This window comes from Brachypodium distachyon, chromosome 4 (genome assembly GCF_000005505.3).
Source record: "Brachypodium distachyon strain Bd21 chromosome 4, Brachypodium_distachyon_v3.0, whole genome shotgun sequence".
Lineage (NCBI taxonomy): Eukaryota > Viridiplantae > Streptophyta > Magnoliopsida > Poales > Poaceae > Brachypodium > Brachypodium distachyon.
The window spans coordinates 670,111-690,325 of record NC_016134.3 but is presented as its reverse complement, the minus strand read 5'-3'; the positions used below and the strand labels follow the sequence as shown (position 1 = coordinate 690,325).

The window sequence follows — 20,215 nt, the reverse complement described above, 5'->3', positions numbered from 1 at the left end:
AGTTCGTCAAACATATGCCATCAGAGGTTCAAATTCATTTTTCTCTCGCACATTCATTTTCGAAAGAGAGAAAACAAATGCCACATGTTGATTGATGAAGAAAAACCTACGGTGTCACCGGAGTAACGGCATCCGTGGAAAGAGTTAGCTGCCCGAATCGAAACCTTGTGCCGGGAACACGGCCAGCCGGCGATCGACGTGGTAGAACCCACAGCCGGCTGGATCGTGCGGACCAAAAGCGTTCAATCTTTCTTGCCCTTGTGCCAATTGCGTTGGACATTGACGTGGTCACCTATGACATGTCTTTTTCAACCTTTTGCTCTTTCCTTCTAAAACGACAAGGAAAAGAGAGTGTGAAAACACACAAGACGAGGAACCAAGAGAGATCCGATGGAAGCCACTTGTAAGCTTGTCCGTCCACTCGATTGGCCTTAACCTTATCATCACATGTTATCGATCTCACTAGTACCTGGTTCATGGCAATGTAATGTAATGTAAATAAATAAAGCATACCTAGTTACCCTCTCAAGTAATACTATAAGACATGCAGGCCTTAGCTAGTTACGAGGTGTCTGTAACAGCAACATAGCTAGCTAGCTTAATTAGTTTACTGATACAAGTTCAATTAACCATTGCTTCGATCGCATCGTCACTCCTATAATTAACTATGCGTGTCTTCGTTCGTGGAAAACCACTTAATTATTTTTATTTTAGACATTAAAAATGGACACCGTTGGATCCTCACATGCATGCATCCACTCTACTGAGCCGTCCTATTGTGTTTGGCTCGTCCCTGGTCGTTGGATCCTCCCACGGTTCTCGCTAATTACTACTTACTAGTCGAATCTAGGTGCTTTGTCATGTGTATCCGGCCACTCTCTTAAGCCATCACATCTTGTTAATTTTGGGTTGTCCCTAGTCGATGGATTTCCGCTAACTAGCCAACTCTAGGAGCTTTCTCATGCATCAGCTCTCTTGAGCCGTCTCATCTTGTTAATTCTCGGGTCGTCTTGTATCTTCGCACGGTTCCTGCTAATTGGCCGGCCAGCCCAATACAACATAAGTTTATCATGCAAACACGGCCTGAATATCTTGAAAACAATTTAATTACATTTTGCACTGTAAACTAATATTCATCATCTTACATCACTAGCATACACTACTACAAAAACGCTCATCGGTAACGGTCGAAAATGGCTATCAGTAACAGGCAGGCAGGCCGTCACTGATGTACCCCACATCAGTGTACATCAGTGACGGGCGGCCTGCCCGTTACTGATGTGCAACTCATTAGTGTCGGTCGTTCCTTAGGAACCGACACTGATGATTTTTTAGCGTAATTAAAAAAAAGCTCATGGCTAGCATATAATTATGCTAGCCATGATTTTTTTTCCAATTGCATACAGTAGAAACTTACGAAGGAGAAGGCCGATCTGCAGAGGAGAGAAGAGAAGGGCGGCTCAGATCCGGCACGGGTGGAGAAAGATGGTGCGTAGGGGCCGACTTTTGCTCCTCCAGGCGCCGCGCTCCGCCGCTGAAAACAATTTAATTACATTTTGCACTGAAAACTAATATTCATCATCTTACATCACTAGCATATATGCTTACTTCAAATAAATATACGTACGTCCATATTCTACCACCTCAGTAAATTACATTGTTTATATTGTTGAAATTGATAGACACATTGTGATCGACTCGCGTCATCACGATCCAATAGATGGCCTGACACGGATCTTGGGAGTTCAGGATTCTACGAAGTGTTGCGAGGTGGCTTTCTGGCGCTAAGTATTTGTTGCTATATATCAAGCCGCAACCAATAATGAAGCCATATGATTAATTAGCAAGCTAGTTAAGTGATGATATGATTATATAAAAAGGTAGAGATAGTCCATCATGCATCCACGTAGCATCATGCATATTAATACATACCCCTCCGTGCCCATCATTTAGCAATCTCAAGCTAGCTAGATTAATTATATACTTTCTCAATCAAATTTATATACAGATACCCCTGCTACCCATCATTGTCCACTTGGTATATATAGTCAGTTTTGTGTTGTAATTGTTCAGATCTTTTTATACAGTACATATATATTGAAAAATCAAATTTATATACAAATACCCGTACTACCCATCATTGGCCACATGGTATATATTGTCAGTTTGGTGTTGTAATTGTTCAGATGTTTTTATACACATATATATATTGAAATCAAATTAACACATCGAATTATAGAATGGCGTGTATAATTAAACAGTAACATGCGATTAAGATCGTATCTCTTCTCAGGGATCCGTTCTCCTTGTCTGCTTCACACCACATCAAAGCACATGGACGCATGCATATGCATCGGATAGATGCAGCCAACACATTAATTAACGTGATGGCTCGAATATTAATCATCAGTGTCAAATAGGAGTACATGTACAAATATGATGGTGCGTGTGGTGCTCGACGACGTGGCATGCAAGAAGGCACGGTGGCTTAGTTTGCTGGCTGCTCAGAGCAACCAACAGAGGACTTGTTCAAGGCTGCGACAGCCTTGGGAGACGGACGTCGTTAAGATGTTATGATTCTCAGATGGCTCGTTTGGCTCCCATCGTCTGGGCCGACGTGCTTTCAGAAACCATTTTTTGTTTGGCTCGCATATGATTTGGTACACGAATTGAATCTGAAACCTCATGAAATTGCTCCTGTTCCTAAAACCCTAGTCCCGCTCCGAAAACACGTCCTACGAGTCAACGTGGCATATGAGCACGCTTGTTTATGATTTCAGAATTCAAATTCAACCGGATAAAATCCGGCCAAAAGTTCGATACGAGAAAGGGCCCAAGTTTTTTTGAATCAAAAAGGGCTCAAGTTTTATCGCAGCGTTTTTTGGGAGCGCCGTGCATCTTTTTAACCGGTGGCAGCTTTGTTTTCTTGTAAAGGATTCATTCACAGGAGTAGAAAATAAAGAAGGCTTTCCGTTGCTTGGGCTGCGCGGGTCCACGTCGTCAGTCGTCGTCTTCCACGTTGGAACCAGAGACTCGAGCCCCATTTAAAACCCACCACCCATCATCCAACCCACAAGAGCTCCAGAGGAGAGAGCCCCAGCCAGCCACACACCCCTTCCTCCTCCACGGCGCGCGCGCGATCTCTAGCAGCGCCACCGGATCCAATCCACCCATGGCGGGGTCGTCCGCCGTGTACACGCCCTGCAGGCCGCACCACGCCCACGGCCACCAGCAGCGGAGGTGGCGGAGGAGCGCCCTCGCCCACGGCCTGCTCCCCACCGCCACCACCGGGAGGAGGGGCGTCCTCGCGAGGGCAAGCCTGGCGGCGGCGGCGGCCGCGGGGAGGACGGCGGCGGAGGAGGCGGTGTACGAGGTGGTGCTGCGGCAGGCGGCGCTGCAGGGGAGCGGGACGAGGGAGGCCGCGGCTGGTAAAGGGAGGCGGCGGTGGCGGGAGGAGGAGGTGGACGACGCCGAGCTCGGATGGGGACTCCTCGGCGACGCCTACGAACGATGCGGCGAGGTCTGCGCCGAGTACGCCAAGACCTTCTACCTCGGTGAGCCCTGCACACATCCCCTCTCTCGCTCTATCTCTCATTTTTGCCATCAGTGACCACTGACTGGCTGCCTACTGGATAATGAAGTATAACCCACGGGATCATCTCGTTTGTACAATAGATTGTTTATTCTTCTTGGGCAAAGCAAATACGCGGATTAAATCACACGGCAGGGTCTGCTGGGAATGGAAATTAATACAGAGGTGGCATCGAATTTCTGGTATTGTCAGTTGTCACTACCTAAAAACTCGTTTAGGTTGTGGCACAAAGTTTCAGGGTTGCAAGGGTAGCAACTGAGGGTAAAATCCATGAATAGACAGTGTGTAACATGATCGCTCCTGATTTTGCATGCTAATACAGAAAGTACTCGTGCTTACACACGTGGTCAAAATATTCGTGACTTTTCATGAGAGATGATTGTTCAGCAAACTGGTGTGCAAGCGACGAGTCAAACCAGCCTGATGGTTATCTAAGTCCAAAACTCTAAACAGCAACTGTACATGTGCATAAAAAATAAGTACTTGCCGACTTTGATAGGTAAGCACGTGGGTGCTTGGTATGTCAGGGGGATGATCATTAAAGGCAGTGTTCTTTTCTTTGACCCAAGATTTATTGATTGGGGTCAGGATGGCTGGACTGGTTGGTCCATTCAGATGATGTGGAGATGCATGAGCTTGATCACAACAATCTATGGGCTTTTATTCTTTTCCTAATTTTCTTTTGTGTTTCTGTTTCCACTTGGATCTCCCTCTGACCTTGTGAGAAATCATTCTCTATGATATAAACCTATGAGCTTACAACTAGCACTTGCTTGATTGCTAATGATAAGTTTTTTTATAGTTTCTCAAAGATTTTGTTTTTGTGGAATTACCTTTCAGGTACACAACTCATGACTCCTGAAAGGCGCAAGGCTGTTTGGGCGATCTATGGTATGGATGATTTACATATTTTGTTATTTATGGAATTATGGACATAAACTTGTTGCTTGTGATCTTATTTACTCTTTAAGTAATATTTTAATTTTTGACCTTTTTGCAGTATGGTGCAGAAGAACTGATGAGCTAGTGGATGGTCCTAACTCATCTTATATCACACCAAAGGCACTTGATCGGTGGGAGAAGAGATTAGAAGATCTCTTTGAAGGCCGCCCGTATGATATGTACGACGCAGCCCTCTCAGACACAGCGTCAAAGTTTCCAATTGATATCCAGGTAAAATTGGCAGCACAGGTTTACTGTAGCATGTATGAAATTCTATTGAGAAGTTACTAAACATTAAATTAGCAATCTAAAATTTTCTGATGTTTTCAGCCATTCAGAGACATGATTGAAGGAATGAGGCTTGACTTGTGGAAGTCAAGGTACAAGAGCTTTGATGAGCTTTACCTCTACTGCTACTATGTCGCTGGTACTGTTGGTCTCATGACAGTGCCGGTGATGGGCATAGCTCCAGACTCAAAGGCCTCTGCAGAGACTGTCTACAATGCCGCACTAGCTCTTGGCATTGCCAACCAACTGACGAACATTCTCAGAGATGTAGGAGAAGAGTAAGTACCAATTTACTCCCTTTCGCATCAAGCATATTCTTGTCTCAGTTGTTTATACTCTATCTATTTGTCAGGCTAACTTGCCACTCTGAAGAATTTTTCTTTTTCTTTTGTTCTGTTGTAAATTTGTAACCTAATGTGTTTGTCTTTGTGGATGGAATTTCAGCGCGAGGAGGGGGAGAATATACCTTCCACTGGACGAATTGGCACAAGCGGGACTGACAGAAGAGGACATATTCAGAGGGAAAGTGACCGATAAATGGAGGAGATTCATGAAAGGCCAAATTCAGCGCGCCAGGTTGTTCTTTGATGAGGCCGAGGAAGGCGTCATGCATCTAGACTCCGCGAGCAGATGGCCGGTATGGGTGGCTGCATAATTCTTCACTCTTAACATTTCTGTCAGTAAAAACAAAATATTGAGTAAACTGGCGTTTTGCAAGCAATTGACACAGTACACCATTTGGACTATTCTATGCTCGCAGGTTCTAGCATCGTTATGGCTGTACAGGCAGATCCTGGATGCCATCGAAGCAAACGACTACAACAACTTCACCAAGCGTGCTTATGTAGGCAAGGCGAAGAAGCTACTGTCCTTACCGGTCGCATATGCGAGGGCGGCTGTTTCATCATGAGCAAAGCAATTCCTAGATCAGATTTTCTTTTTCCTTCTTCCCTTTCTCCATGCATTTATTTTTTACTTCCGTTGTTGTATATATAAGTCAGCTGGCTGTTTGCCATAGGCCTGCCACAGTATTTAGTTCAAGGGGCTGATTCTAGGTCCAACAGCACTGAACCCTTGTTTATCGACACGGAGGAGAATCAAATCAAATCAAATCACAATTCAAGAACCATCACTTTTTCAGGAGAGAAGAACCATAGTTAGGACTCAGTCATAGTTCACCTGCGTTGTACAAGCTTTCTTGTTACATATACATCAAAGTCCTGGCATAGCCAAGCCAACATCAGTGAAACCATAGATGAGTAGTGCTCCAGCCTTTTTTATGTCCAGATGCTGTTATATATACATATGACTAATGAGTTAATCACGGAGTCGTCAATAAACCGTCTTAATCTTGAGTTTGTGAACTGATCGATGGTGATCTTGGCAAGTGATGGCCAACTGTGGCATCTGGTGATGAACTCTGAAGAATTGATGTGGTATCTTGTGATAGAAACTCTGAAGAATGAGAGCCACATGTCTCCTCCTAGCTGCAGGCTGCAGCACCACTAGTGAGGCCTGAAGTGTGTGTGAACCACAACAGCCTGTGATGATATGGGTTGGATAGGTAGAGGGTACGGTATATGCTACTGGAGGAGTGCTAGCAAACATGGGACAAAAAGAGAAAAGGGAGAAGCCGAACTGCCTTTTGGTTCCGTTCGCTGTCATGTTGATTTTGCTGTGCTGGTGACTTGTATGTGTATTATCTGCTGTTGTCTGGTTGTCCATGTCTGGGCACACCGTGCAAAATTGGATTATCGTTCGATTTTCTTTTTTTAGGTTGTTGTTTGCCACTAATTTGTTTTTCGGCATTGTGCCGTCGCCTTTCTTTTAATGTTGAAATGGATGGCAGGAGCATTGCTGCCCATTCTATCATAGAAATGAACACATTGTAAATGTATGCAATGTATATGTACCACCAAAAAGTTCTGGACGCAGAATTCTCTGTTCTCGGAGCTAAAGTGTGTTTTTGGATTGAGCCCCAACTTAAGATGCCAAAAATTTGGCTAGCTTTTTGTGTGCCCATAAGTTTTGGTCATGGCTAAAAAATTGGCATGATATATTTTGAGAACAAGCCAAATATACCAAAATGCGGATGAATAAACCCACACAAAGAAACTATGTAAAATCTAGCCATTGTCGTCAACAATGACCGTGTCGCCTTTCACCTTTTGGGTAGGAGATTTATGTAACTAGCTAAAAATTCCAGAACTCATCTCAACATAGTTGTATTTGGTTCCTATCAACGAAAAATTGGTGAACACTTGCCCCGAAAAAGAATGGAGCAAGATGTGGTAGAACGGAAATAAAAAAAAACATACAAGAAAGCCCAGGGTAATGTACTAATATGGCCCATGTAAATGGGCCGCCAAAATTAGCAAGATTAATTCGAAGGCCTATCGGCTATTTCCGGCCCACTTCTCTTTCCCGAGAGCTTTCATTTCCCTCAAAAAGAAAAGAAAAGACAAAGCTCACTCGCCCCCCCACTTCGCAGCCAAAAAATTCAAAACCCTCGTCGTCTCCGGCGGCGGCGGGCGGGGCGCCATGAACGTGTTCGCGGGGGTCGGCGCGGGGGCGAAGGAGGGAGGACCCGCGCGCGGCGGCGGTGGGGTGCTGCTGGAGCTGACGCCGCACAAGATGGCGCTGTGCCACCTCGTGCAGGTCTTCGCACCGTCGGGGCAGCAGGCGCAGGCGGGCCCGCCGTTCCCGTTCGAGTCCGTCGCCCACCACAACCGCCTCGGGCTCTTCCTCTTCTCCCTCACCCGCGTACGCACGCTACTCCTCGCTCCCCCTATTCCCAGGCCCTTGTCTGCTGCCACTGTCGTGTGCTCGCTGCCTGCTAACTACCATTGGCGCTTGTCCGTGATGTTGTGCTTCAGATTGGGGGCGCCCTTAATCGTGTCTGGATTAGCGTTACCATTCCCTCTAGTTCAGCTTGCTTACGCTAATTAGCAATGGAAATGTTGTGTGGGGGTACTCAACTCGTGCGGGTGAATTATCTATGCATCTGGTGCCTAGCAGATACAAAGATGTGGTGGTTCTGTACCTGCTATATGATAAAGTATCGGTTCTTAGTGAGTTAACTTGATATTGTTTGCTTGTTGCTGCGCTTTCTCTGTAACTGGTTTAGTCCGTATGCTAAACTTAGCAGATGATGTAACCATGTTATCACTATAGTTTTGCAACTGAAATGTTGTTGATATATTCAGTGTGGATGTAAGCTCCAGAGTGTTCATTGATACATTTATTATTGATCATATGTTCCGTATTCTTCGAATCATTGCCTTGCATTTCAGTCCACTCATACACGTTGTAACTTATTCTTGTAGTCATGCGAGGATTTTCTGGAACCGCCATTGGACGAGCTTTTAAGGCAGTTGAAGGCGGTAGATGATTTAGCTAATGGTTGGCTCTGTGATCAGCTGACAACTACACTGACAGGGCTTAACTCACCAGATGATCTGTTCAACTTTTTTGATAAACTAAGAGGTGAGATTTTGCATTTGCAGTATGGATGGGTTAAGTCCTTTGTATTTTCTGCTTAATAAGTCTCCCAAATAGACAGCTTGACCTGCGATAATTTTTGTCAGGTGTTCTCACTTCACCGGACGGTGCAAATGTGGAAGATGAATTTCTGGACCCTAATAGCCAGCTTGGTGTTTTCCTTCGTTGCTGTATACTTGCCTTCAATTCAATGACTTTCGAGGTGCTAAAAGTAGACCAGTGCATTCACAGCTCTTGTTCTTTGATAATGATATGCCGTTCTCTTTTCTTATTTAGGGTACTAAGTGAATTTGCCGAAATTCTTGTAGGGTGTCTGCCATCTGTTAGCAAATCTTGTGGTGTACTGTAGCTCTGCTGACACTTCATATGATTTGGCAGAAGACGAGGACTTTAACAGTGAAATGGAAATGAGCGACCTGATGGATGCAGATATAGGTGTTAGTGCTGGCATGTTTGACAAATACAGTCAAGGTTATGCCACTGAGAGCCATATGGGAGAGAGCTCTTCATCTCTAATCCATGCACCAACCACACTCCATAATTTTGATGAAGGTGAACTGAACCCTAAACCCTCTAACCTAATTTTATTTTAATCTTTATGTGACCGTGTAGTTATTTTAAGATGCCAAGTAAAGCTGTGAACAACAAAATCTCACCGTGTAGTTATAGCTGGTATGTTTAAGGAAGAATAAGGCACACTAGAATTTTTAGAATCATCTGCCACCAAAATAAAAGGGAACGCAACAAGTGCAACTACTTGGAAGAGAAGCTATTTCATAGTTTGGCATCAAGTCAACTTATTTTTGTGCTGTATTATTGGTCTGAAAAGAGCTATCCACTATCTGAACTAGTATTGATATTAATGTCAGAAAACATATCCATTGTGATTTTTGAGTAAGTTGTTTTTTAATCTGAGCTTGAATTGCTGTCTTAACATCTGTCATTAGAAAAATGCACGCTAGCATGAACCTATTACCTCTAGACAAGTGTCATTGAATAATGCCATCTACTTGGGTTACAATTGTTACACTTTATTTTTTTGTGATATGATTTATAGTAATAACAGTCTCTGCGGCTTCAACTCCATGCTTCTTTTTCTAATGACATTTGTATGCTGAAAAGTGAAGCATTTGCCACTTACATTATCTATGAATCGCGATTTAAAATACTACAAAATGAAACCCACCACAATTATTATTGGTGGACCTTTTATTTTATATGCATGCTGGTTATTTTTGTACCTAAACAGTGAATGATTTTTACCTGATTATTTGTTTGACATTGACAATACCATATGCACTTTATTTGGGTTTTACCGGGATGTCAAATGATCAAATATATTTATTGAGAAGTATTTATGTCTTGTTTTGCTAGCCAATATTTTCAAAGCAGATGATAACCCAACTTGTCTGAGATCAAGGTGGCAATTAGAGGCATATCTTAACCAGCAAGCTGATATTCTTGAGAAGTGAGCATCGTTTCTTACAATTAATCAGCTAATAGTACATAAACTTGTAGCACGTTTTGAAAACTAAAGAATAAACACAGCTCTTTTTCCCAGGGATCCCAGCTCAGTGCCTTTGAATTCATTTAATGCCACTATGACGCAGCTTCAGACGTTAGCCCCAGAGCTTCATCGTGTAAGTTATGGCACAGTAAAATATTCCTCCGATCCTAAATTCTTGTCGTGGTTTTAGTACAAATTTGAACTAAAACCACGACAAGAATTTAGGATCGGAGGGAGTACTTTACATCTCGTACAACTATGCACGACAGTTAACAGTCTCAATTCTTTTGGTTTATTTCTTACCCTTGTTCTATCTGTCAGGTCCAATTCTTGCAATACTTGAATGCTGTTAGCCATGATGACTATGTTGCATCGCTAGACAATCTTCACCGCTATTTTGATTACAGGTCAGTCCCATAGCCCCGGTCGTACTATGGGAGTGTTTGATGTTTTGACCACGTTCTTACATGATTGAATGTTATGTTGAGCATTAGCTACCAGCTCATTGCTGTTAGTGCTTGATGTTTTGACACCTGTTCTGTACACTTAAGCAAACACCTGATGGGACTGACAACACTTTTTAAAGTTAATCAATGCCTTTAAGGAATGTAAAGCATCTAGCTGTTCTCAACTGGCTGCAAGGACCCTATGTCCCTTTCTGTTATTGCTTGAGAATTCTGCACTTTTTGAGGTTTCCACTTACTGAGATGGATTGAATTGTGGTAATGTTACATGCTGATATATCCGCCTACTATTGTTATGTATCTAGACTGTTGAAGCATATAAACGAAAGAGAACCACCAAAAGACTACTTCATTCACTAGTGCGTCCCTTTTATTATCCTACCTCTTGTAAGTTTGTTCTTAACTGGTATGCTTTATGGATGGTATAGTGCAGGGATGCAAGGACTTTTTAGTCGTTCTTTGTCTCAATTCCAAGATGTTATTGTTGGAAAGTATGAGAGTGCTCTTCTTTGCTTAGGCAACTTGCATTGCCACTTCGGACATCCGAAGAAAGCCCTAGAGGTAATATAAGGTATTGATTTTTCTTGTTTTCTGCTATCAGCCTATCAGTCCATTGACCTATTTGTTTCAATACTGCACATTGATTATTGTTCTGCTGGGTTGCTTCGTTCCAGGCATTCACAGAAGCAGTGCGTGTTTCTCAAATGGTTAGTGTACTAAACTGGTGTCTTTCTCAAATATAATTGCATCCAACCATTTTAGAAAGAAAAAAAGATGATCCATTCCTTGCATATATGTTCGGTTTTCTAGAGATATTTAAATATTAATGCAAGCTGCTCGTCAGTTGGCTTCTAAACAGATACTGAGATACTATAATTTTTTGTTTCAGAACAATGATGATTCATGCCTTGCATATATATTAGGAGCCATTTCCAATCTGCTGTCAAAGATAGGAATATCAAACGCAGTTGGAATAATTGGTTCGCCATATTCACTTGGAAACAATATTGGACTAGGCACTCCATTGTCCATTCAGCAGCAGTTGCTTGTTCTTTTGAAGCGATCGCTTAAGAGAGCTGATATGTTGAAACTTACAAGCTTACTATCCTTCAATCACATCTCTCTTGCAAAATTTAATCTGAAGGTAAGATCTTGGTTTGGTATTATTTGACTTTAAGATCTCTTAATTCTTGTAACTTAGCCATGCTTAAGTTTCTTTACATCTTCCTGCTTGTGTATGCTGCCTACTAATGTCAGTGATCAGACATCGCATCGCAACTTTTAACGTACAGGGTAGTTGTGGATTTATTTATCTCTGTGTCTGGGATTAGCTATTTGATCTTGACAAGGCTAGAGGACTTCTAATACATAACATACTCATATGTTTTAATTTGGTGCATCCATGTTGATCTTTTTTTATTTTCTGACTGTGAACCTTGGCTTATCAGCATGTCCAAAGGCCATTGGTATCCTTTGGCCCTAATGCTTCTACAAAGCTTAGAACATGTCCTGCAGATGTCTTCAAGGTATGTCGCACTTACTCTGTACTAAATAATATCACAACCATCCTCGATACAGAGGATGTATTTGTTTGCTTCTAAATTAATTTTTTTTGTCTTATATTTTATTGCAGAACTTGAGATTAAGTTCCCACGTATTGTCTGACTTTGGCACGGATGGTTTATCAACTTCAAATGATAATGGTAGTTTTAGTACCTCCTGGCTTAGGAATCTGTCTGCTGCTTCCAGTTCTTGGTGTAGCAGCTCGACAAAATCTAGAAAACTGCTTACAAACGACTTCGATAATTTCCACTTTCATGCACAACCAAGCCCAATACCCACATCAGTATTGCAATTAGCTGGCTCAACATATTTGATGAGGGCCACTGCCTGGGAGCACTATGGAAGGTACTTACCTGTTCTCTTTTTATATTCACAACAAAAACACATTTTCATAGCAGAAATTGCAGGCTGTGTGCTGATTTTTCCAGCTTGGCACAGTATTGTGGTCGTGGGTGGGTGGGTGGGGGGGGGGGGGGGGGACTGCTGGTCTGCTGGATAAGCAATGACCAAGTGTCTCAAATTGGGAAGTGCAAATACTTAGGTCGCATGCTGTTGGATTATGGATTATTACAGTTAAGTGTTATGCTAAATAGCAGGGTGTTGGCCCTGCTCTCTGTTCTACACTTGTCCTATGTGCGTAACGCCTTCAAGAATCATAGTGTTATGTAGCTTTAATGCAACCCTGTGGTCTTCTTTAGCCTCTTGAAAATCGTCCCTTGCTACATGAGTCCTTTGCTTGTCTCATTCGTTGCCAACTTTTCCACTGATGTTTTTCTCCATCACATTGTTACTTGAAGTTATATCGAATCATATTTTGGTGTGAACTTCATCTTGTCTCCTTTCTTGCCAACTTGCTATCTGTATCCTTTCTAGTAAACTGATGTTGGTTAACCCTTTCACAGTGCTCCGATGGTTCGAATGAATGCTTTGGTCTATGCAACCTGCTTTGCTGATGCTGCAAGGTAGAACCTAGTGAAAGTCTACCGATCATCTTAATCACTTACAACTTTGTGTACATGATTTTTCTGTTCCATGTAAAGCTCTAGCTTAAAAATCATCTTGATACTTTGCTAATATGGCTATGTGATAGTATTGTATTTTCCTTTACAGTTCATCAGAGCTGTCACTTGCATATGTCAAGCTAATTCAACAACAAGCAGTCTTCAAAGGATATTCAGGTTAGTTACCAACCATATGTATCACCAACATATACATGTGATATAGGCCTATAGCCTCCAATAAGTATCTGTGTTGTTTCTAATGGCTGGACATTATCCAATTATCTGCAGCGGCGTTCTGTGCTCTCAAACTCACCGAAGAGAAGTTCCCATCCTCAACAAATTCAAACATCCAGCTTCTCAGAATGCAATTGCTACATGAGCGTGCCCTGCATCGGTATAAAGCTGTTTCTCTGCTTTTTTTAACAACTGCATTCCGTGTTCGTAATCTGATCGGTTATTATTTGGTGTAAAATTGAGCTATTTAGAGGACACCTGAGAGTTGCGCAACAAATTTGCGATGAATTTGGGGTGCTCTCATCTTCTGTCAGTGGAGTAGACATTGAACTAAAGACTGAAGCTAGTCTACGACGTGCCCGCACACTACTTGCCGCAAAACAGTTTAGCCAGGTTCTGAATTTACTTGCTTATTATAGTTGAATCAGAAGCATATGTTACTCATTTTATTGGAACTTTCACCTTTCATCTATGCAAATGGATTAACATATTTGGAACGCATTTACCCCTTCTCCTTATTCAAACACGCTTCCCTCTTTTGCTTTATTTCATATTTGCTGGTTCATGAGCATTTCAACCATGCTGGTCCAACAATTTACAGAAAAGGTTTATTCCCTAATACTTTAGTCTCCTTTTTGCAGGCAGCAATTGTGGCACACACTCTTTTCTCTACATGCTACAAGTACAACATGCAAGTAGAGAATGCAAGTGTTCTTTTATTACTTGCTGAAATACATAAAGTAAGACGCATAATTTTTGTTTGAAGACTAATATATATTTCAATCTTACACAGACAGAACTAACATTCTTCCCGCTTTCCCCCTAGAAATCTGACAATGCAGTACTTGGGCTACCTTACGCATTAGCCAGCCAATCGTTCTGCAAATCATTTAACTTGGATCTGCTCGAAGCTTCAGCCACACTTACCCTTGCTGAACTGTGGTTAGCTCTTGGACCAAGCCATGTGAAGAGGGCCTTGAGTCTTGTTTATCAAAGCCTTCCTATGATTCTTGGCCATGGTGGTCTAGAGCTGCGTGCTCGAGCTCAGATAGTCTTAGCAAAATGCCATTTAACTGATCCAGAATTTACAGGTAAATCTTGAGATGTTTTCGTATTCACGCACTTCTTACTTCAGTCTTTGTTTGATGGTCATTCTGCTATCATGACAGTTTCTGAAGATCCTTGTGCTGTTCTGGATCCTCTAAACCAAGCGGCCGAAGATCTGCAGGTTTTAGAGGTTAGCTGATGGTTCTCCAACATTTTCCTGGAGACATTGCCGGGATCAACTCCAGAATCACAAAAAATGATTATAACATCTCATGCAACTTAAAATCCTTTGTGATATGCAGTACCACGAGATGGCAGCAGAGGCGTACTATCTGAAGGCGATGACATATAACCATCTGGGCAAGGAAGTCGAGAGGGAGGAAGCCGCGGCTTGCTTCAAGGAGCACGTCACCGCTCTTGAGAACCCGCACAACGAGGATGTTTCACTCGCTTACTGAGGTTGCAGAGTCAAGGAGTAGATTGCAAGATGCATCCTTGTATGGCGGATACTGACAGGCCGACACGACTAGGCAACAAAGTTAGTGTGACCCCTTCCTGACTTGCTTTGCAAGGCCGCCTCGTTGATAACTCAACGTGCAGACTGGCTGAAGCTTAGCACGGTTCATCAGAAGGGCGACATGCTACACAGACTCTATGAGAACATGTGTCGCTAGCTGAGTCATGGCCGGCATTGATGTGTTCGTGTTACAAGTTCAGGAGATTATTCAGTTTTGCTTCATGATGGAGAATCAATGTAGTAAGGAATATTACATGCTCATGTGTTAATTGTTGTAATTTTAAATCGGTTTCTCTCGACTGAATGTATATCTGCCATTCTTGCAAAACAATGGTTAACTAGCTAAAACTTTTGACATCGTCTGATGTAAAAGCGAACGCCTTTCAGGTGATGCATCATACCATGCCAATAACTGAAATCATGTTGCATCTGAAATCACATGAATTAATCAGTAACCTGGTTAACACTAGTAGAAACCAAGTCGAATGTTCTTGGTCACTGGCCGCTGATAAGGGGAAGTCCAATCACCCCTTGGATCCTCCCCCTGGACATGGATCAACCTTGGCCTCGATCCAGTGCCGTTGTAGGCTTTCAATTTCTGCCTGTAGTATTTCCTCCTGGCTGCCAGATGGCCACGTATTATGCAATCCGGTCACTTTATTTTCTTATTGGCTGCCCACCTGCTTTACCAGACTGCATATCTAATGATGGATGAGGTACACCGATCCTCTTTAGCACCCTTATATATATATCACAATTCCTCCTCACATGATACTTAGTTACTGTACTTACCAAGTGTCCAAGTGACTAATTCTCCCCCCTGCATCTCTCCGATACCCAAACAGCATGTCACATTCCTTTTTTTTTCCTCAAATTACATGTAGGCATGGAAGGCATCGAAAAATTTCCAGCAACCTTTACTTACTCGGATGCAACTTCATCTGATTCAGTATGCAGCATGAAAGATGGCATTTGATTTTGGCAAATCCGTTATTCCAAAGGCCAGCCGTGCTACAATGCTTCTATGTAGAGCTGGTCGACCCACCATGCTGAGCTGTGAAGAATTTAAAAGATTTTTAGGCCATGTTAAGTTGTATCAGATTAGGGCATGAGCATCGTCAACAATTTGTATGTTAGGTTGTAAGAAAAATTGTTCATGTCATCTACCACAATGATTCATACAACCATAAGGTGTATGTAAGTTTCCAATACAAATGAGAGAATATACATATTGCACTCACATCACATGACCTTGGAGCTTGTGCATGGGTTGTATGATAATCTACATACAATCTTGCGCTCTCTCCTCGTTAATACATGTCACATCATCAAAAAGTCTTAGGTAGCAATTTTACTAGCACCTATCATATAACTGTTCACATCTCGTTGGGCATGACGAGGGGACTTGCACTTGCTTGACGAGGGACATTGCTGCTGGACCCAATGCCTCTCCATCTCAAGCTTCTTGCAGGTGCCCATCGATCCCAAGATGTGGAAAACGTGGCATAAAAAAAAGAATAAATTTCATTTTTTTTACCCTTGAGTTCCATTTTTTGACAGTTTTTACCCAGTTTAGCAAAAAATTTGTTTTTTTATCCCATTTAATATAACTTGTTCCAGAAGTTACCTCATTTAAATTTTTGCCCCAAACTTTGGAGCCTGAAGTCTTGACGACATAGCAGCAATAAACTAAATAACTATTTAGATTTTCCTTCTCAAGATATTTGTAATTCATTAGATATTGATGTTTTTTTTTCATTAGCATTCTTATGAAACTATATATATAAGACGGTAGCTGTGTGCACCTCAGGATGAGAAGTTAAGCACACCGAAATTTTTCTCGGATGAGACATCAATTCATTGACCGTTTGGCTTTGAATTGTTTCAATCTGGCACACCCACCTCTCATATCCTACCCAAGTTCTTTCCAGCTAACATATTTATTAGTGCCTCAAATACAGTAGTTCTTCATCCTAAACCACATGTATATGAGCTTCAGCACACCAGTAGGTGGTAGTTTGGAGGTGTTGGCTGGCGCTGCCATTGCTGTGACTACGGTACAGGCACACAGCCCAGCGGTATAATATAGTCATTGCTCATCACTCACGGCATATGTCTTCTCCAAAAATATTAATTCCTCTCAGTCTCTTCATCATTTGTCGTTCTTACGTTGTACGCATGGAAGGCATTGGAATTTGATAACGCCTGAAACAAAAGCCCTGCGATACCACAATCAGGTCGCACTCTTGAGTCGATCGTGAGATTTCAGACGAACTGGACAAGCATGTACGTTATACATCTACGGCGTAGAGACAGAGGCATAGCAGCAGCAAGAGATATTACGGGGTCTGCGTTTCTTCTCTTTCTTTTCGAAAAAAAGCTCAACACTAACCTTTTTCTGTGGGCTAAAAAATTTAAATTATTGCCAAAAGTATGCAATTGCATATAACATTCCAACATGTTCCGTCATTTGTGGTTTTTCGTTTTGGAAGTGCCAATTGTTTTTGCCATGACCATTAACTGAGCTGGGCTCACGTTTCCATTTATCATATACTCCCTCCGATCCTAAATTCTTGACTTAAATTTGAAAAAATATGGATGTATCTATTCTTAAAAAGCGTCTAGATACATGTAATATTTCGACAACAATTTGGGATCGGAGGGAGTATATCCTATCCCTCATGTTAACAGCGATTGCTCCTCGAGGCCACTCGAGACTTGTTAGCTAGCTCAAAACTGTTGCTCACAAATTGACTCAAAATTGGAGGTTGGCCTATACACGGGAGATATACACAGGACCCAGCTTATGTCCCAATCACGATATTTGGATCAAGGTAGATGATAAAACATATGTATTAAGTAATGTACACTTACATAAGTTGTAAATGCGACGTGGTTTTGCGCTAGATTTTGTCAGCGATCCAGTAGCTCAATTACCAGAACAGAGTCTTTTAGTTTTATGCGTGAGCTTGTTGCAAATGTTTTTTTAGATGAACCTTGTTGCAAATGGCGTAAGAAGCATTGGCTGCTTTGGTGCAGAGTTTGTTGGCTTTGATTCGTGAACGTCCAAACTCATCAGATTGGGGATAATTATCAACGCTAGGAGTAAAACCATGGGGACTGTAGTCTTGGAGTTATTGATCGGTCATGGATGGGCCGTATAGCAATAAACTAACTAATTGCGGAGTGTGATTAATTTTCTTCTTCAAATCATCCAAATTGATCACCTACGTGTAGGCCTTTTTACTGTTAAAAAAACCTCTGTAATGGAAGAAGTATAAACCATAAGTGTCAATATAAATCGTACTTGAATTCCTCCTCCTCTTATATATACCACTATCAAAGTGATACATCCTCATGCAACTTTCCTTCCCACGCAAACTCAGTGTGACATATTGTTTTCATATGTTTGGTTCTTAGGTACTCATAGGAATGGAAGGTGTCGTGAAGTTCCGAACAACAACTTGCTGAGGAAAGACAACCAGGGCTTAGGTTCTACGCCAAAGATGCCATGTGGTTTCACCAAGCACATCAGCTTGGCAACCAATTTCATTTCATGTACCCATTGACTCACTTCAATTGTGTCTTCTTTATCTGCCGGCAATTACCCAATTTCAAAATTTTGTTGTTGTAAACCAGGATGGCAGCTTTGGGTTGGTCGTTGTATTCGCTCCGTTAGGTGCTTGAATAATTTTATAAAAATGGATTTGTGCATCATTGTGACGCAGAGGCTGGGGTTTTCAACCTCCTTTTCGAAAAGAAAACAAACATGCATATGGTTTGATCTTTCAAGCCATATCTATAGCTCATGGCGCCTGCTACTAATAGTACTTATGTCTGGCAGAAAGACTAATTCAGATTATGTCCTCTTGCATGAGTACAGTTCATGCGAAATTTTAATACGCTCACGGGTATTCTAGACCATCCATTTCAATTAATCTTATTGTCTCGATTTAGCACATTGATCCTTGTTGGCAAGATATTATCTACTTTATCCTCGATAGTGTTTTTTAGCAAGGCCAGTGACTTAACAGACATCGGCGTGTGGTGCTGGGCCCACATGTCAGTGAGTGCACCATACGTCACTGAAGCACGTACCTAATAATAAATGGAGGTGCACCGATCCTTATATATCATAGCTCCTCTTCACATAATACTTACAATGTCAAGTGATTAATTCTCTCCTTACATCGCTTTGACGTCCAAACAACATGTCACATTTTTCTCTTTCTAAAGTTATATGTAGCTTCGCCTGTGTGCATCAATCGATATAGAGGCCAAAGGGTTTTCCCCTTTTCGAAAAAAAGATACATGTAGGAACGTGATGCATCAGAAATTTTCCAGCAACGTTTGCTACAGCTGATACAACTTCAAAAGATCAAACATGTGCGGCAACATATCAAAGATGCAACAGCAAAGACAATCTATGGTTGCCCAGATTCATGTCTTGCAAGACCATGAGTACCTCACAACAGAGTGCATCCTCCCGGATGTAACAGGATTATGGGGATGAAAGCCACTCAATGTATCATAGAATCATGCTTGGATTCCATTTGACAAAGCCAGTCAATTGCAGAGTGATTGCAAACGTTCTTAAGTTTGATTATCGCTTTTAAAATTTAGCAATATTGGTAACATGCTTTCTCAAGATATTTTAAATTTATTTGGTACTGGTGTCTTTTTCATGTAGCATTCTTAATTATTTAAACTATATTGTAAGTTTTAAGCTTATCGTTTTTCAGTTCTGTCACATTAACTCTTTTGTTCCTGAACTTGGACACATATTGTTACTTGCAAGAGGCAGTTCAATTCAAATTCATTGACCAGTTCCTTTTGTCTCGATCATGTAGCCCTGCTACTGATTTCTAAATGAAAGCTCGCTACCACTAATTTGTGGCTATGTACCATTTGTCATCATTGTACAATTACTGATTTCTAAATGAAAGCTAGCTACCACTGATTTGTGGCTACGTACCATTTTTCATCATTGTACAATTCAGTCATTTTATTTTGTACCGTTCTACCTTAATGGAAGAAGTATAAATCATTGGTGCCAATATAAGAGTGGTACTTCCTCCTCCTCCTTAGTCCTTGTACCACTAGCAAAGTGATCCATTCTCAGACGTCTTTCCTTCCCACCCAAACTCAATGTGACATAAGACATAATTGTTTTCACATGGTTGGTTCTCAATTACTCATAAGAATGGGAGGGGTCGTGAAGGTTCCAACAACAACTTGTTGAGGAAAGACAACATGGTGAGCCTTTTTTGCAAGATAATCACCTTAATTTATCCTTGATGGTGTTTTCAGTACGGCTGTGTGAGGTATGCAAATTACATAGTTGGAAACACATGGCAATATTAAACTTGTACTGAATCGATAATCAGCAGCTTCCATATTTCTAGAGCGAATTCCATTTTTTACCCCATAATTTGGATTATTTGTTTTGACATAAATGACCGTATTCAACAAGATTTCTTTCCCTCACTCCATTTGTGAAAATTGTGCTAGTGTTTACGCCATTTAAGTTTTACTCGTGGCCATTGAAGTAGCTAATTC

General features: G+C 41.7%; 2 protein-coding genes across 2 annotated transcripts; both read left to right on the top strand.

Moving 5' to 3' along the window:
* Nucleotides 1-3,069: 3,069 nt before the first annotated feature.
* LOC100831790 (phytoene synthase 2, chloroplastic) lies at nt 3,070-6,177 on the top strand. The gene is made up of 6 exons (XM_003579062.4): nt 3,070-3,554; nt 4,433-4,483; nt 4,593-4,765; nt 4,865-5,100; nt 5,267-5,459; nt 5,583-6,177. The coding sequence occupies exons 1-6, from the start codon at nt 3,173-3,175 to the stop codon at nt 5,730-5,732; spliced, it is 1,185 nt and encodes a 394-aa protein (XP_003579110.1). The 5' UTR covers nt 3,070-3,172; the 3' UTR covers nt 5,733-6,177.
* A 1,149-nt stretch (nt 6,178-7,326) lies between these two features.
* Nucleotides 7,327-15,074, top strand: LOC100831489 (anaphase-promoting complex subunit 5). Its single transcript, XM_014902807.2, has 20 exons — nt 7,327-7,585; nt 8,149-8,308; nt 8,410-8,525; nt 8,632-8,875; nt 9,698-9,791; nt 9,885-9,963; nt 10,152-10,237; nt 10,723-10,855; nt 10,969-11,001; nt 11,184-11,438; nt 11,743-11,820; nt 11,928-12,202; nt 12,760-12,819; nt 12,968-13,035; nt 13,147-13,252; nt 13,344-13,485; nt 13,734-13,832; nt 13,919-14,183; nt 14,262-14,329; nt 14,442-15,074. The coding sequence occupies exons 1-20, from the start codon at nt 7,364-7,366 to the stop codon at nt 14,595-14,597; spliced, it is 2,739 nt and encodes a 912-aa protein (XP_014758293.1). The 5' UTR covers nt 7,327-7,363; the 3' UTR covers nt 14,598-15,074.
* Nucleotides 15,075-20,215: the final 5,141 nt, after the last annotated feature.

Bases quoted from the DNA above. Each gene is read 5' to 3' on its own strand.
- LOC100831489 (XM_014902807.2), top strand. From the start codon at position 7,364: ATGAACGTGTTCGCGGGGGTCGGCGCGGGGGCGAAGGAGGGAGGACCC. The intron at 9,964-10,151 runs GTAAGTTATGGC...TCTATCTGTCAG, and splicing joins TAGCCCCAGAGCTTCATCGT to GTCCAATTCTTGCAATACTT. The intron at 12,820-12,967 runs GTAGAACCTAGT...TTTCCTTTACAG, and splicing joins TGCTTTGCTGATGCTGCAAG to TTCATCAGAGCTGTCACTTG.
- LOC100831790 (XM_003579062.4), top strand. From the start codon at position 3,173: ATGGCGGGGTCGTCCGCCGTGTACACGCCCTGCAGGCCGCACCACGCC. The intron at 4,766-4,864 runs GTAAAATTGGCA...TGATGTTTTCAG, and splicing joins AGTTTCCAATTGATATCCAG to CCATTCAGAGACATGATTGA. The intron at 5,101-5,266 runs GTAAGTACCAAT...ATGGAATTTCAG, and splicing joins CTCAGAGATGTAGGAGAAGA to CGCGAGGAGGGGGAGAATAT.